The sequence below is a fragment of the Lycium barbarum genome, chromosome 2 (genome assembly GCF_019175385.1).
Source record: "Lycium barbarum isolate Lr01 chromosome 2, ASM1917538v2, whole genome shotgun sequence".
In the NCBI taxonomy this organism is placed as follows: Eukaryota; Viridiplantae; Streptophyta; class Magnoliopsida; order Solanales; family Solanaceae; genus Lycium; species Lycium barbarum.
Window position 1 is genome coordinate 145,769,315 of NC_083338.1, and position 16,728 is coordinate 145,786,042.

Below are 16,728 nucleotides of genomic sequence, written 5' to 3' on the forward strand. Positions count from 1 at the left end.
GATAAATACTTATTCACACTCGATATTTAGACTTATTTCTACTAGCCAATCCCGACCTCTTTATGTCCAAATCCGAAAATAAAAGAAAGAAATCAGGTAACTCTTCTTCCTGGATTTTATTCCAATGATAAATTAGCTAAATTATTTACTAATTACCTCTATTGGTGAGGATAAATAAATAACTAAAATGAATATATCTAATTTAGTGTTTTATTTAATGTCTTACCAACAAAAAAAAGAATATACACTTTGTTTTTTAAATTCTAGTACTAGCATATTTAGTGGCAAATTCAGAATTTTCATTCAGTGTGTTCGGAAAAAAAAACTAAATATAATTTATTCAGGGTGTTCAAAAGTTAATATATGCACATAAACACAGAAAATTTATTCTATATATACCCTGTAATATTTTGCCGAGTTGTTCCCTTCACAACGTGTAGATCCGCCCCGGAGTATATTCTCCTATTCACGTCTTTATCTACTCCATTTCATGCCTATATAAAGAGGCACCATCTCCATTCTGCTTCAACAACAACAAGAAGAAAAAAAAGATCGCCTCATTCACTATACTTTAATTAGCATTCTGCTTCACTAAAGAAAGTTCATTTATCCTATCTATATAGGAGTCTTTCTATATAACAAAAGGAACATGATAAATTATTTTGAAATACTTTTCTATATCTATATATTTCTTCTTAGTATCTTTTCATATTATTTTTGTTTCAAAAATGACAAATCATCATCCCAAAAGAAAGCTTATAAGCTTCCTCCTGGATCAATGGGATGGCCTTATATTGGAGAAACTCTTCAACTTTACTCTCAAGACCCTAATGTCTTCTTCGTTAACCGGCAACGGAGGTACTATTTAATTTTATGTTTTTATGTCTTAGTAGTAATCTTTGTTGATTTGACTCTTCAAAAATGTCAATGAATGCGTGTCGGATCCTCCAAAAGTAGTGTATTTTTTAAAGATTCGACAGGGATGTGTTAACATGTTTGGAGAGTCCGATGGTAATAATTAATTTTCATTTGTAGAAACTAACAACATTAATGGCTGAACAATCTTTCAGGTATGGTGAAATTTTTAAGACAAAAATACTAGGCTATCCTTGTGTCATGTTGGCAAGTCCAGAAGCTGCCAGATTTGTACTAGGGAACCAAGCTAACTTGTTCAAGCCAACTTATCCTAAAAGCAAAGAGAATTTGATTGGTCAATCTGCACTTTTTTTTCACCAAGGAGATTACCATATTCACCTCAGAAAACTTGTTCAAGCTTCTTTAAATCCAGAATCCATTCGTAACCAAATCCCTCATGTTGAAGAATTAGCGATTTATGCGTTGAATTCATGGGCTGGTGGACATGTTGTCAACACTTATCATGAGATGAAAAAGGTTGGTTTTGATTTGAAAGGGTTTTGTAAAAGCCAAATTTCATAAATCTGCTTATTTTAAAAAGTTGTTTTTCAAAAAGGTATTTTTAGAGAATATCAATTTGAAAAGCGGTTTGGTCAATACTAGGAAAGAAGCTGGTCAAGATTCCAAAAATACTTACGGGGAAAAAGTATTGTTGAGAAAATTATTTCTGTAATTACCAAAATCACTTATTTTTATTCTAAACGTTGACCAAAGCTTTTAGAATTTGACCAAATAGGCTATTAATTAAGTACTTCCTATGCTGACCCGGTAAAAGATTTTTTCTGACTTTTTTTTTTTGTGTGTGTTAGTATTCGTTTGAAGTAGGTATACTTGCTATATTTGGACGATTGGAAGGTCATGTGAAGGATGAATTGAAGAAGAATTATAGCATAGTTGATAAAGGTTACAATTCTTTTCCAACAAATTTGCCAGGGAGTCCTTATAGAAAGGCCCTTCGGGTAAGTGTCATTTTAGAGCCCGTTTGGATTGACTTATAAGCTGTTTTTTAGCTTTTTTGAGTGTTTGACTAGCCAGCTTAAAGTCATTTTGTGCTTAAAATAAGCTCAAAAAAATAATTTCGCTCATTTAACTTAGCTTATCTAAAGCAGCAAAGAAAAAAAGTTAGACTACCCCAATTTTTTTTTTTTTAGCTTATAAGCTGTTTGCAGCTTATAGGCATAAGCCTATCAAACAGGCTCTTAGTCATATATCACTTAGTTATTTCAAGGTGCATGAAAACTGATCGATTGTCTTTTTATTATATTATGTGTGAAGGCAAGAAAGAGACTTGGGAAGATTCTAAGTGAAATTATAACTGAAAGGAAGGAGAAGAAGCTACTAGAAAGGAAGGAGAAGAAGCTACTAGAGAAAGGGCTATTGAGTTGTTTCTTGAATTCTAAAGATGAAAAAGGAATGGTAGTAAATGAAGATCAAATTGCTGATAATATCATAGGAGTTCTATTTGCAGCACAAGATACAACAGCAAGTGTTTTGACTTGGATTCTGAAGTACCTTCATGATAATCCAAAGCTTCTTGAGAGTGTCAAGGTAAAAGATCTAGAACATTCCGTTTTTAAACCTTGTCTTATCATTTCTTAAAAAAAAAACTATTGATTTGAAGACATTGTGGTTTTATTGGCATTTAATGTTTGGCAATAATTAATGATTTTGCAGGCTGAACAGAAAGTGATCTGCAAGTCAAATGAACAAGAAAATCATGGGTTGACATGGACACAAACAAGAAATATGCCTATCACTAACAAGGTAAGTTTTAGTAAATTCAGAAGCACGGAGCTAGAATTTTGAATTTTAGAAAATGTAATTTACTGACTTTTAAATAAATTATTTACACCTCTTAAGTCGATTTAAAAAAAAATATATAGAAATACAAGATATAAGTCAACACTATTGAGTTGAGAAAAGGATAAAAATGGTCCCTTAACTATGATAGTAGGTTCAAAATAGTCCCTTAACTATGCAGTTAACGGTTTTAATCCTTTAAGTTTGTTACAAGTTAACAAAAACGGTCCCTTAACTATGAGAGTGGGTTCAAAATAGTCCCTTAACTATGCACTTAACTGTTTTGGTCCTTTAAGTTTGCCATAAGTTGACAAAATGGTCCCTTAACTATGAGAGTTGGTTAAAAATAGTCCCTTAAGTATGCACTTAACGGTTTGATAATGTCAGAAAATAATGTCTCGAAACACAAAGACCGACGGACTCTATCGATTAAAACTGAGGGAATCCATCGACTAAATAAAATACACTAGATTTTAGAAATAAATTAGAAATAGCAGAAACTAAAAAAGTTGTCACTACCAAAAACAAGCGAAAAAAATGATGGACGGAAACCGATGGATAAAATCGAGGGACACTATTTTTTTTTTTTTTAATTTTTATTGTTTTTTACGAAATCAACGGAAGTCCATCGGTTATTTTTGAGGAAAAATGCGCAGAAGTCCATCCTATAACCGACTAACGTCCGTCGGTTTTGTCCCGAGTTATTTGACCGATCTAGAGTTCTCACTAATTTTTCCCTTTTTTTCATAGTTCTCGTCAAATCTAACAAACAGAGTTCGATGAATATTTTGTCGAGACTAAAACTGTCAACCTATGACAAACTTAAACGACCAAAACCGTTAAGTGCATAGTTAAGGGACTATTTTGAACCTACTCTCATAGTTAAGGGACCATTTTTGTCCTTTTCTCCTATGGAGTTCAAGCAGAGGAATTGTAGCTTCGACCCTGTTACTAATCCAGAGACAATTACAAAGTTTTTCTTAACAAATGTTCTAGGACTATGACAATCTAATATTAACCTCTTGACAATGTATCTTGTTTAGGTTGTTTTGGAGACACTGAGACTGGCTAGCATTATATCTTTCACATTTAGAGAGGCTGTGGCTGATGTAGAATACAAAGGTAAGCCCATTGAAAAAAGACTAAATTATATATAGTGACTGCGTAAATATGTTTTTTTATTATTATTGTAGTTAAACTTATTATAGCAAGTCTCTTACAATTATAATCAAATATATCTATTACTCCATGCTTATCATAGAGATCCTTGTTGCTTGGATCCTCAATAATTGCCGATGTTAGATTCTTCAAAAATAAATAACTTTTGGAGGATCAAACACATGGCCGACAACATTTTTGAAAGATCTAAATAACATATATAGTACTTGTAATTATTTTATAAATGACATAATTACGTACATCATCAATGGATAATGTTTAAACTCATTGAAAATGTGGGATGTAGGTTACCTTATTCCAAAAGGATGGAAGGTAATGCCTCTGTTCAGGAATATTCATCACAACCCAGAGATCTTTCCTGATCCACAAAAATTTGATCCTTCAAGATTTGAGGTACAACACGATTCTTAATACGTGTACTTCTTCTTAATGATTTTATTTACCTACCCCATACTTTACTTACTAGAAGTAAAAAAAAGAAATAACTCCAAATGAAAATTGTGCATTAATTATATATATACATATTTATATTTGCAGAATGCGCCGAAACCCAATACATTTATGCCATTTGGCAGTGGAGTACACGCTTGTCCAGGGAACGAACTTGCCAAGCTGGAAATACTAATTATGACACATCATCTAGTCACTAAGTTCAGGTAGTTGTTTTCATTTTAATATAATAATCCTTCCAATAATCATATGATCATGACATGTTAAATCATGTTTTTAATGAGTTAATAATGGATAACGTGTCATCTAATCTTGTAAAGCGTCGTTTAGGACACTTATTAGTGTTTCCTCTAAAGTAACTACTGTCATTATTTGTAACAAACTTCATTGAACAGTTAAAGGTAAATAAATGAGTTACGATTTTGGACTAAGCAATTTCAGATGAACTTCAAATCGGAAGTCGTTGTAACGATAACTATGCATCATTCTCAAATAAGTTAGAATCCATTAAACCGATAAGTCGTTATATTCAATAATTTCAAAAGAAGAGGTAAGGACCAATATGTGACCACTTCTTACTCAAGGCAAACATGTAAATGTGAAATGCATGCCGACATTGTGATCTAGACATTCGCTCCAAATTATTTATCTTATTTGTAAGCTTCTAATAGTTATCACGTTATTTCGTAAATTAATCATACTATCACTATTTTCCCACTGAAAATTTTCAATGAAAAATATCCAGTGGTTATTGCCAGTTTGCCACAGATAATTTGATGGAATCAATGAGAAAAGAAAAAATAGTAGTGTTTTCATACAGAAAAATTAGGAAGTTTCTCGGCGTTTCAATAGGAACATTTTTCTCACCATGTGTTTTTTCAGTGAGCTGGTTCGGTATGAATGAGGTGGGAAAATCATTTTTTATAACACGAACTTCCCACTAATTTTCGATGGGAAAAATCTCTGTTTCTAGTAGTGTATTGATGCTAAATATAATAGACTTTAACTCAGGAAAAAGTTCTTGTGTTTAGATTCTTGCTTGATTATCATAGTTGGTGAAAGATAATGGAATTGAGAGGTAGTTGATTGACTGATATAATTTATTTGTGTTTTTTTTTTTTTTTGGTTATTTACAGGTGGGAAGTGGTAGGATCTGGTAGTGGGATTCAATATGGACCATTTCCAGTGCCAGTGGGTGGACTAGCAGCAAGATTTTGGGCAGGATCTACCACCTCAACCTAGAGGCAGGCACTGAGCAGCAAAAACAAAAAATCGCTGTTCTGATTTGCATATCTCAAATGATTTCATCAATCTTATCCAAGATTATTTGCTCATCCCCAAAAAAAAAAAAATGAAAGAGATCCTCCACATTTCACCCTACAAATTAGTTTATATTCAAGAATTTACTAAATTTGAGTACCTTTACAGCTAGAATGTTGTACAATTTCAATTTGCAAGAATTGGAATTCACAAACTGTAAAATTTGATCACTCAATTCTTTTAGTTCCTTTATTTTGGCTTATGTTTGACAAAAAGCAAATAGACTTTGCCCATGTGTTGGGATGGCAAATGAGATTTTTCTTAAGTAGTACGCCTTTTGCTTTTTGCCATGTGTCTTCTGAGTACAGATCCTTGTGTAAGGTCCTCATCAGGGAGGCTATTGAGGAGCCAAGTGTCGTAGGTTATATTGGGTGAGTTAAAACGTGGTGGGTGATCTCTCAGCTGGAAAGCACAATACCTTAAAAAAAAAAGGGGGGGGGGGGGGGGGGGACAACTTATGATTGACCTTGTAAATTGCTAAAATGTGGCTAATAGTTTTTTGTGTCCTTTGAAGAATTTAACCCTTCTGGTTCCCTGCATGTACTCTTTTATCTATCAGGAGAGACATTCTCCTGAATGGGTATGGAGTCATTTTTTTTTTTTTTCCCAATGTAGTCTTTTCCAACACGAATTCATATTAAGTCAGACCTCAATAGGAATATCAAACACCGGATGAAAAATAAAATATTGCTATCAAATGGATTCTATTAGGTCTATAGCTTTAATGATACAGACGCTACATGTGAATTTGTAGTCTGCATCTCTCAAAATTCCCCACTTAATGAAAAGAGAAGATATAACTCATGGTAAAAACTCGAATTTGTGGTTTATAAGGAAGAATGTTTAATTTAATGCTAATCAGCAGCTGCTTGAATTCATTTTGCTAAGGTCCATTTTCCTCTATCATTCTGAGCTTCCTCACAGTTCACTACTCCGGAAATTTGGCCATTTGAACTTCAGAAGAGGATTGGCTTTGAAAACTGGGCACAATGTCCCACTCCCGAACCCGTGGGTGGACTACTCAAGCTGCTCCCGTAGCTAGAGCAGGTGATGGACCGAGAATGGTTCCTTCACTCCCATTGGAACCTAAAAACTTTGATTTCTCATAAGCAGTGGCGAAGTACACTAAGCCGAGGATGTTCATCCGAACCCCCTCGGCGAAAAAAAATACTGTTTTTATAAAATTAAAATTATTTCTTATGTATATATGGTAGATGTTGAACCCTCTTAGGCTTCTTCGTATGTTTACTTTTTTATATTTTGAACCCCCTAGGTGGAAATCCTGGCTCCGTCACTGCTCATAAGGTGCTGGCAGAGTCCTAAAGCACAGCCCCACTAGGTATACTGCTATTAATTTTGAGATTCAGGAATAGCGATGCATTTGGAAGATATTGGAAAGACGTAAACCAACAAAAGCACAGGAGTGGATCAGATACAAAATCCATATATAATATAAAGCTAGGCATAGACAGAGTGATGTGGCACCTCTCTATGGTCAGCATTTGCATTTATCTTTTTTCTCCTTTTTTTGACATTTTCTCTTTTTCTTTTATTGCATTTTTTGGTTCATTTATAGCACTAATCTATGGAATAATAATGGAATAAGCTAAGCCAAAATAAACCTAATGTAAAAATATAATGCTGGCAATTAAAGCTGCAACAAATAATTTTCCTACATCTTAGCTTATGAAACGGCTGCAGCAATAATAAGGTTAGCAATTGATGCATTCAATTTAATTCATTTAACTTTGTCAATATGCGGTGTGAATTTTAAAAGGCAAGACATGGATACAAAGTTTCCTAGATTTTAACTTATGAAACGGTTGCAGCAATAATAAGGTTAGCAATTGATGCAGTCAATTTAATTCATTTAACTTTTGCCAATATGCGGTGTGAATTTTAAAAGGCAAATATGAATACTTATATATTTTGGTAGTAAACATTGTGACTAAGGGGTAAGGGGTGTCATCCGACATTGCTTGGTTGAAATTATTTACGAAATACATATGTAAATAATATGCAAATACGAAAGCAAGTATAAATTATTAAAGGTGACACTGCTTGACATTGTTCGCCTCTACCACAGCGGTTTGGAGCTCATTTTTCACTAACCAGTCGCGAGTTCGAGCCTTGTGACTGCATATTTTTTGAAACTTTGACCTCAGTTTTTTAAAAGATGGAGAGGTCCGTAGGTATTGAGCACTTGACCTCTTCCAAATAACTACCAACAAAATCATTGGGACTAAATTGTGCTGATGCTTTATTCCAAAAACGGAAAAATATGTGCTATGTATAATGAACAGGTACGACAACAACGCAACGCCTATGTTAAAATGTCGACGCCGCTTATAAAATTTCCTGCATGAAGATGTATGTATGTTCCACCAGGAAGAAAAGAGAATAAGAACATGGTCTGGAAGTTAGCATTTGGATTTGGGTTTGGAAGTAAGTACCATTTTCCCTGTAAGTACCATTTTCCCATTATTTTTAATTGGTATACCGTGGTATCCACTATCCCAAATGGTGCTATATACGGTGTAAACATAAACAAGTAACATGCTTTGGCCTTTAGCTTCTTATCATTTTTTATTCGAATATTTACAATATCATATTATGATGTTAACTTTATAAAAAGGTCGTAATACTTATTTAGTAATTTAAATTATACTTGAGTATTTTTTTTTTTTCATATCGACGCTACAAACGTTAAAGTGTATTTGCCTTTTCTTTCTATTGTTATGCTCTCATATTAGTTATTGCTCATTTATTTATTATTTCAAATTATCTGTTCCTTATTAATGCGGGTTTTCAATTTTTTCTATTCTTAAATATTCTTACTTTGTGCTTAAAGGGTCCTAATTTTTGGTAGTTTGATCTCTTTATGTTTTTTTATTTCAGGTCAGTGCTCTCGGTGAGAGATTCGAGCCTATAACTACATGATATAATTTGTTTCTATTTCCCTCTAATTTTTCTTCTTCTTTTTTACTTCTTAATTTCTCTGTTTTCCTATAAATTTATGGCTTTGACTTATCAACAATAAAGGGAAGCCTTAAAACAACGATAAAGTTATCTTCGTGTGACTTATAGATCATGGGTCCAAGCCCTGAAAGCAACCAGTACTACTTGCATTAGGATAGTATGCGGGTTGTCTATATCACACCCTTTAGGGTCCGGCCCTTCCTAGACCCGGCTCATAAGAGATGCTTTGTGCATCGATCTGCCCCTCTTTTTTAAAAAAAAAATAAAAAATTACTTATCAATAATAAATATTATGCTTTTTCCATTTAATGTTTATATATGGTAAAAGTTATCATTTTTCGGTAGAAATAATTCCTTAAGCTAAATGTATGAATAACTTGATTATCTTAGGACCTCAAATAGGAGAAAAGTCCCGATACTAATGAATTGATGATTTATGAAAAGTAAATCTCGAAGCAAAAGCTTATACTACGTTACTAAAAATACAAAATGTACTACAATAGAAAATAAAACAATAAAATAACACCTGCTACTTTAACATAAAACTATTAGATAGGTTGCTAACAAACGTTCATACAACCTTTCTATTGATATAAAATGTTAGTAGTGCTATAGAAAATGAAATAATAAAAAAAATTACTACTGCAACATGAAAATATAGGTGATACTAAATGGTTTTAATAAGGAATCTTTGTTTTTTTAGATTTGAAAATTTAAAAGGATCTTTAAAAAAAAATTGTAGTTTTGAATATCAAACCTTTCATAATTGAATAAGATTTTAGGGATTGCGCGAAGCGCGAACAAATTTACTAGTAGATACCAGTATAGTTTAAGGACTATCAATAATTTCAATATACAAGAGTACAACAACAACAAAACAACATACCCAGTGTAATCTTCCCACAAGTGGAGTCTAGAAAGGGTAGAGTGTACGCAGATCTTACCCTACCTTAGATCTAAGTAGGGTCAATATACAAGAATATGCAGTATAAATTCTTATTATAAGTAGAACAACAAATACAAAGGTATTATAATACAGATGGGTAAGTTTAAGGAAAAAGGAAATTGTTTCAATGTGTGCTGAGCACCAAGAATGATTATACAGAAGCAAGTGAAAACCAGACCAGTTCAAGCATCTGCCGGAGCTGGAGCAGTGTATTTAGAAATAGCTGCAAGTATCTTTTCTTTGTCTCTGGTTGGAAAAGCTTCCATCAGGACTCCATTTTTATAAAAGTGAAAAAGGGGTACTGTCTGCACCAAGTCAATTAAATTTGAAATATCAATTTTTTGTAGCATAACCAATTCTACATAAAAATAATAAGGACATCAACCAGATTTGAGAAGTAACAATTCTAGTTGCATCAAAGACCTCTAAATTATTTCTAAGCCATCAAAAAAATGCACCTTGATTCGCAGTCGTTCAGCAATCTCAGATTGTTCATCATATTCATCGATCACCTGTAGAGATGGGAATCATTAGTCACACTATCTTCTGCTTCATCAAGTAGGAAAAAGTTAAGAGGATATGCTTTTACTCCTACCAAATCTAGACTAGAACAGAAACGCTCCCTGCTTCAACCAAAAAAATGCAATGAATAGGCTAATATCAGCTTAAATGCATCCAAAACCACCAAGTACAAATTTAGATAACCATTTGCTTGCCAAACATCCTCGTGATATTTGATATTTAGGTGGAAGAGATAAGGTGAAGTCACCAAGCCTTTTCCTTTTTTAATTATGTCTAATGTAGTATTCTCTTCGTACCAATTTATGTGAAGGTGTTTGACTGGGTACGGAATTTGAGAAAGAAATGATGACTTTTGAAACTTGTGGTCTAAAATAAGACATGGATACTTGTGTGGCTACAAATCATCTCATTAAGGCTAAAATGGGAAGTTTGAAGTTAAATTGTTACTAAATATAGAAAGATGTCATTCTTTTTTAAACTGACTAAAAAGGAAAGAGTGTCACATAAATTGAGACAGTGGGAGTACTTACATTGTGTTTTAAAAATATAACTGGTGCTTGTTCATCACCAGCTCTCCTGCATAATTTTACAAACCCTTGCTCTATGTACTTGCAGCTCCCACAGGCGGTGCGGTAGAAGTCTACCACAACCAAAGCACCAGTCTTTTTCGCTTTTTCCAGTACTGTGGAGAATTCCTCATCAGTCTTAAATTCTCTCACACATTCAACAGGACATACCTCGTCCTCTTCATCAAGTAGTTCATCAATGTTGTCATGAACCGCGCTCTGAAGTTCTGAGCATTGACGCATTAGACTTTGAAGTGTGATATTCAGATCAGCATGTCTAAGTTTTGAACGAAGTCTTGCCTTTGAATGAGATGATTCGATGTTACTTCTACAGGAAAATGAATTAAGCAATGTATGGGCTGATTCATCACGTAGTAGATTTATGCTTCTAAAACTCAAGTTACACTGCCAATCAAGAACGCTTAGTCTTTGCATGAGTCTATATTAAGAACTGACCGACTGAAACCTGTATTTCCTCCGGATGGAAAGCTCTTAGAGATTTTTTGACAAGCAAAATTTAACATCCACACATAATAAAGCAGCAATTCCTTGTGTTTTTTCAGATCAAATTCTCATGAATTGAGATTATACTGCAGAGCCCGCTGAAATCAAAAGGCCAAACTTTAAGGAATTGAAAAAGAAAAAGAATTATTGCTGTTTAGAATAGAGGCAGCCACATATATTTCATAAATTTGAAATCTAGGTAGGACATAAACAATCAAGCAGAAGCTATATCTACAACAACAAAACTAGAGAATGCAGCACTTAATTGTATCCATCTCAGCATGAACCTGCACTTTGATATATAATCTCTCTATATGCAGATTGATTATGCCGCTTACGCAAAAGCAGAATTGAAAATTCTTGCTCCAGTGAAAAGTAAAGGCTATTACAAAGTTTGAGGTCTGAAGGAGGCAGTATGCTATAAAGGTTCTACCAACAAGCACCTATAACGCTAAGTGTAGCTCTATCTTTCTTCAGTCTGTTCGCGTTGGTTATACAAGATAAGCATTTTATGAACCAAAAACTAGTCCCTTGGCTTCGTGACTTATAGACTCAAAATTTAGCAAGCGCAGTTGGCAGAGAGTAGATAAATCTCTAAAATGCAGAACTAGATTATCCCCATTAATGCATTAACCTAAGTATCACAATCCTGAAGGTCCATTCTATAAGCCTCTTTTAAACTGGAATGTTAGCTTCCTTTGCATTTGCAATATTAATACCCACTATTAAAATGTCTATTAAAGGCAACAAGAACAAATTCCACTAAGAAAATCTAAAGTTGGAGAGCCCATTTAGCCTATAAACTCATTAGTGTTTCTCTTTCTAATCAGGCTTAATACACAGACATCCACTCAAACTTGCTAGCAAATTTCATTTAGACACTCGATCTACAACTTGTTCCAATTGAGCATAAGATGTTCCTATTAGACACTTTCGGCTCATATTTTGTGTGTTCTCAATTGCACATTACTTAGATAAGTCAACCACTTAAAATATGTCATTTTTCTTTAATTATACACATCATACTCAATTGGAACATGCTTGAGGTTTTACAACTTACTGAAACTAATTCGTATAAGTAAATGTCGTAACATATTTTAAATGGTTAACTTATCTAGATAATGGGCAATTGAGAACACGCGCACACAAAAGATTCAAAATTTGAATCGAAAGTGTTTAATAGGAAGACTTGATCGTGGGTTTAGGTGCTCGATTGAAACAAGCCGTAATTCGAGTGTCTAAATGGAATTTGCTGACGAATTTGAGGGACTGTCTATATATTAAGCCTTTAATCAATGAGGAAAAATTAGCACATAACAAGTTCAAGTAGAGATAAAGACAAAGAAAACAAATGCTCACATTCAAGTATTAGATAATGGACCCTTAATTAGATATAAGTCTTGAAACAATGACATAAGGAACACCCAAAGAAGAGTTACTAAATTAGATCAACAAAATAAAGAAAAGGCAACAGAGTTAAATTGGGAAACTAACAAGCAGAGTAAAATTGAATCAATATGAAAAAGAAACAAAAGAAATAACAGGGAAGTGAAGTTCAGATAATAAAGTTTATAGAAGAGATCTATAGTTACCAGTTTGTAGCAATGGCGCGAGTCTGCAAAATCTGGAATAAAGAAGCAATTTTTATTTGGATGAGAACAATGACACGTTATCATTTTATCACTTCACAGTTTTAGACCAATCAATTTGGCCATTTACACACCTAGCGCAAAGTCAAATACTGTTACCGTACGGACTCGGAATATTGTATATCCATGTGATAGGTGCTAAATTATGTGAACTTTTCATATTTGAATTTTATATGTTATTTATTTTATATATGTACATAGACGGATTCAGAACTTAAAACTTAAAGTTAATGAGTTAAACCTTTGAGAGTCTTAAAATTAAATTCATTGTATTATTAAAACGAAAAAGAGCCAAAATTATTTCTGTACTTTACGTCGGCACTTTTACCCGCCGTTAATAGTTGGGCGATTTTTTGCCCATACCGTTATCGAAATGTGCCATTTTTGCCCTTTCAACTAACAAAATCTTTTAAAAAATCATAATAATAAAATCCAAAAATTCATACGAAAAAGGGCTAGAGTGTCCTATCCCTAGAGGCAATTTTGACCCTTTTCACTTCTCTCATCCTACTCTTTTTTTTTTTCTATTTTTTTCTCTTCTTTTCCTTCCTCTTTTTTCCTATGAAATCTTTCTTTCAGCATACAGTACTTGTGTTTTAAGATGGGAGAATGACGTGTGTATATATATATATATAGGGTATATTTACAATATATGACGATATTTTCAATTTACAAAACGTAACAATAGATTTCTTACAAAACATATAAAAAAAATTCACTCAAGGCTTAATATTTTGTGTATGAAATGTGTATATCTCTCTCAAGGCTTAAAATTTTCACTCAAAATTTTGCATATGAAATATGTATATCTCACACTTATTGATAAGATTTGGAGTGCAATCCGAGCTCAAGTTGAAGCTACAATGGTGAATTGCATTGATAAGTTGCAATGTTCAAGTTAAGAGAGAAGAAAGGAGCACAGATTGAAAATGGGAACTGAAAGCTCAGCTTTGTCTATTGCATACGTACAGGTTTGTATACACACTACAAATGAAAGCAAAATATCTAATCTAACTAATGGAGAGGTGACAGCTGGATCTAGTTGGATAACAACTGGATAAAATGGCTCCACTAACTAACTTGTCCCACTACTAACTAACTCATCCTACTCATTAACTATTTAATGGAAACTAAACTAACTAATGGAAAATAACTGAACTAATAATGTTTGTCCTTAATTCTCCATAGACTGCACTTTCCCTTGCACTAGAATGAGTGACTTGCGAGCCATACATATCAGCAGGTGAACCACATACACTACCAGCAACTCTTTTGCCTTTTCAATCAGGATTTCCCTTATTATATCTGAAATTGTTTTGATTCTGGTTTTGATAGTTCTGGAAATTATTATGACTCTGAAAATTATTGTGATTGTTAAAAGGATATACATGTAGCTTATAGCATTTGTCCTTTGTATGGCCAGGCCTCTTGCAATGTTCACACATGATCCTAGGCCTGCTTGTACTTGGAGAATAGTTGGTTCTAAAGTTATTTCCACTACTGCTTCCTCCAGAATTTGAAGAACTTGCATTCAATGATGTTGAACTTGATGCCTTTGCATTCAGAGATGTTGAACCAACATATATGTGACTGCTAGGTTTGATCTCTCTTTGCTTCTTATCTTGGACAAGTATAGAGAAAGCTTGTGCAAGTGAAGGTAATGGATTCATCATCAAAATGTTTCCTCTAACTGCAGTGTATACCTCATTTAGGCCCATTAGAATTTGGATTAGTCTCATATCTTGTTATATCTTCTGCACATTCTCTTTAGCACCACATGTGCAGTTGCAACTACACTGTGCTTTTGAATTCAAGTTGTCCAATTCTTCCCACAATTTCTTCATTTTGGTGTAGTAACCAGTAATATCTGAATTTCCTTGTGACAAGTTGTTGATTTCCCTCTGGATCTTATTTCGCTTTGCACCATTTGTTTGATCATAATGATCCTCCAATTCATTCCAAAGTTCAACAGCATCATTGACATAACTCTTTTCCCAAAGAATCCATGATCCATGAAGTATTCATATCATCACATCTCTCCCATAAACAAAACTGTGGAGAGTTAACATCTGGTCTTTTACAGTCTCCATTGATGAAGCCTAGTTTGTTCTTCACTGAGAAAGATCGTCTCCTCCAAGATCTATAACCAGTTCAATTGAAAAACGGTTGGAACTAGCATCACTCCTGGTTTATCAGATGGATGCATATACATTGGGCTACTAGAATCAATTGTTTACTCATCCTAATCAGTAACCGCCATGGATGAATCGAAATAGGAAGAAAACAATCAATTTGAATACAAAACAAGGAGAATCTAACTTGAGAACTGTGAACCAAGTCGATTTCAAAGCAAATTGCACTAAACTACACTTGCATGTGTAAATTGAACAAGACAAGAACAAGTTGATCATAGAAATCAATTGCAATTGAGTATAATCGAACTACAATCGAGTGTAATTGAAAAATTAATTGCGGAATTGAAAAATAGAGCTGCGCTCTGATACCATGATAAGATTTGAAGTGCAATCCGAGCTCAAGTTGAAGCTACAATGGTGAATTGCATTGATAAATTGCAATGTTCAAGTTAAGAGAGAAGAAAGGAGCAAAGATTGAAAATGGGAGCTGAAAGCTCAGCCTTGTCTATTGCATACGTACAGGTCTTTATACACATTACAAATTAAAGCAAAATATCTAATCTAACTAATGGAGATGTGACAGTTGGATCCAGTTGGATGACAACTGGATAAAATGGCTCCACTAACTGTCTGGTCCTACTACTAACTAACTCATCCTACTAATTAACTATTTAATGGAAACTAAACAAACTAATGGAAATTAACTGAACTAATAAATCAGATACAGAGATAATACAATATTAATACTTATTATACGCATATCCGTTTTTAATATTTTAAAGACTAATTTATATAGAATTGACACACATCATATACACTATGTGGCCACACATATCTCAAAACTGATACAGACCATATTCCATACAAATTCATACATGTATTAGCTTCTACAATATGATCACACATATGCAATGATACATACACATATTAGTTTTCATACACACTTAATACACATGTCAGTAGTCAAAAGTTTTCTATTACTAATGTATGCAGAATTTAAATACATTTTATACACAAATATCAACACACATCTCAGTGAGAAAATAAACAATTCGACTATTAATTTATCATAAACTATACACATTTCATACAACCAACTATGAAAGAAAAACATCTCAAAGTTAAAAAAGTTTTTAATGCCTTCAATTTAGGCGACAGTTTCTTCTTCTTTGATGTTTCAGCTTTGTCAATCTCAGTGCTCTTAACTTTAGGAATATCGATTTCATCTTCGAAATTGTCATTGTTTGTGTCTTATTTCTTCAAAGAAATCTTCGTTTTTTGTTGGACTACGTCGCAATCACACTTTTTCTATCATGTTTGAGTTTAATCCTAATCTCTCTGGATTATGGGTAGATTTTTCACCCACATTGCAGGGCTTGTTGCAAACGCAACTCTAGAGCTTTTACGAGAGGGAGAATTAAGATCAAGTTTTAATTATTTTTCCAATCCATAAGGGAAAGGAAAAATAATAATAAATTCGAACGATGTAAAAATATGAATTTTCAAATAAATTGAAAATGGCCAAAAATCCAATAGCAAATTGTGAAAATTGTGGGTTGATGAAGATAGTATCGTGCTTGAAATTGAGTGAAGAAGAAAATTTTTTATTGGATGAAATCTTGCCTAGAGTGTATAGAGAGGGAATATTTTGAAATTTTAAAGAAAAGTGAAGAAGACAGTAAGGTGAAGGAGTAGCCCAATAATTAAGCAACAAACAAGTAAGTTTCCCTGAAATTAAGGCCCAAATCGTGGCAACATCTAGG

At 33.4% G+C, this 16,728-nt stretch overlaps 2 protein-coding genes across 4 annotated transcripts; one reads left to right on the forward strand and one right to left on the reverse strand.

The window, feature by feature from the left end:
- The first annotated feature begins 517 nt into the window (after positions 1-517).
- LOC132627860 (abscisic acid 8'-hydroxylase CYP707A1) lies at positions 518-5,914 on the forward strand. Its single transcript, XM_060343460.1, has 9 exons — positions 518-858; positions 1,071-1,392; positions 1,725-1,874; positions 2,191-2,463; positions 2,590-2,679; positions 3,759-3,837; positions 4,181-4,287; positions 4,432-4,550; positions 5,481-5,914. The coding sequence occupies exons 1-9, from the start codon at positions 650-652 to the stop codon at positions 5,584-5,586; spliced, it is 1,455 nt and encodes a 484-aa protein (XP_060199443.1). The 5' UTR covers positions 518-649; the 3' UTR covers positions 5,587-5,914.
- A 3,554-nt stretch (positions 5,915-9,468) lies between these two features.
- Positions 9,469-12,932, reverse strand: LOC132627862 (thioredoxin-like 4, chloroplastic). 3 transcript variants are annotated; one of them, XM_060343461.1, is made up of 4 exons: positions 12,774-12,932; positions 10,642-11,279; positions 10,048-10,101; positions 9,469-9,894 (listed from the first exon to the last, which is right to left on the reverse strand). In XM_060343461.1, the coding sequence occupies exons 2-4, from the start codon at positions 11,110-11,112 to the stop codon at positions 9,772-9,774; spliced, it is 648 nt and encodes a 215-aa protein (XP_060199444.1). In that variant the 5' UTR covers positions 11,113-11,279; positions 12,774-12,932; the 3' UTR covers positions 9,469-9,771. The 3 variants fall into 3 exon arrangements, with proteins under 3 accessions (XP_060199444.1, XP_060199446.1, XP_060199445.1); XM_060343463.1 differs by lacking the exon at positions 12,774-12,932 and adding an exon at positions 12,676-12,700; XM_060343462.1 differs by lacking the exon at positions 12,774-12,932 and adding an exon at positions 12,541-12,657.
- Positions 12,933-16,728: the final 3,796 nt, after the last annotated feature.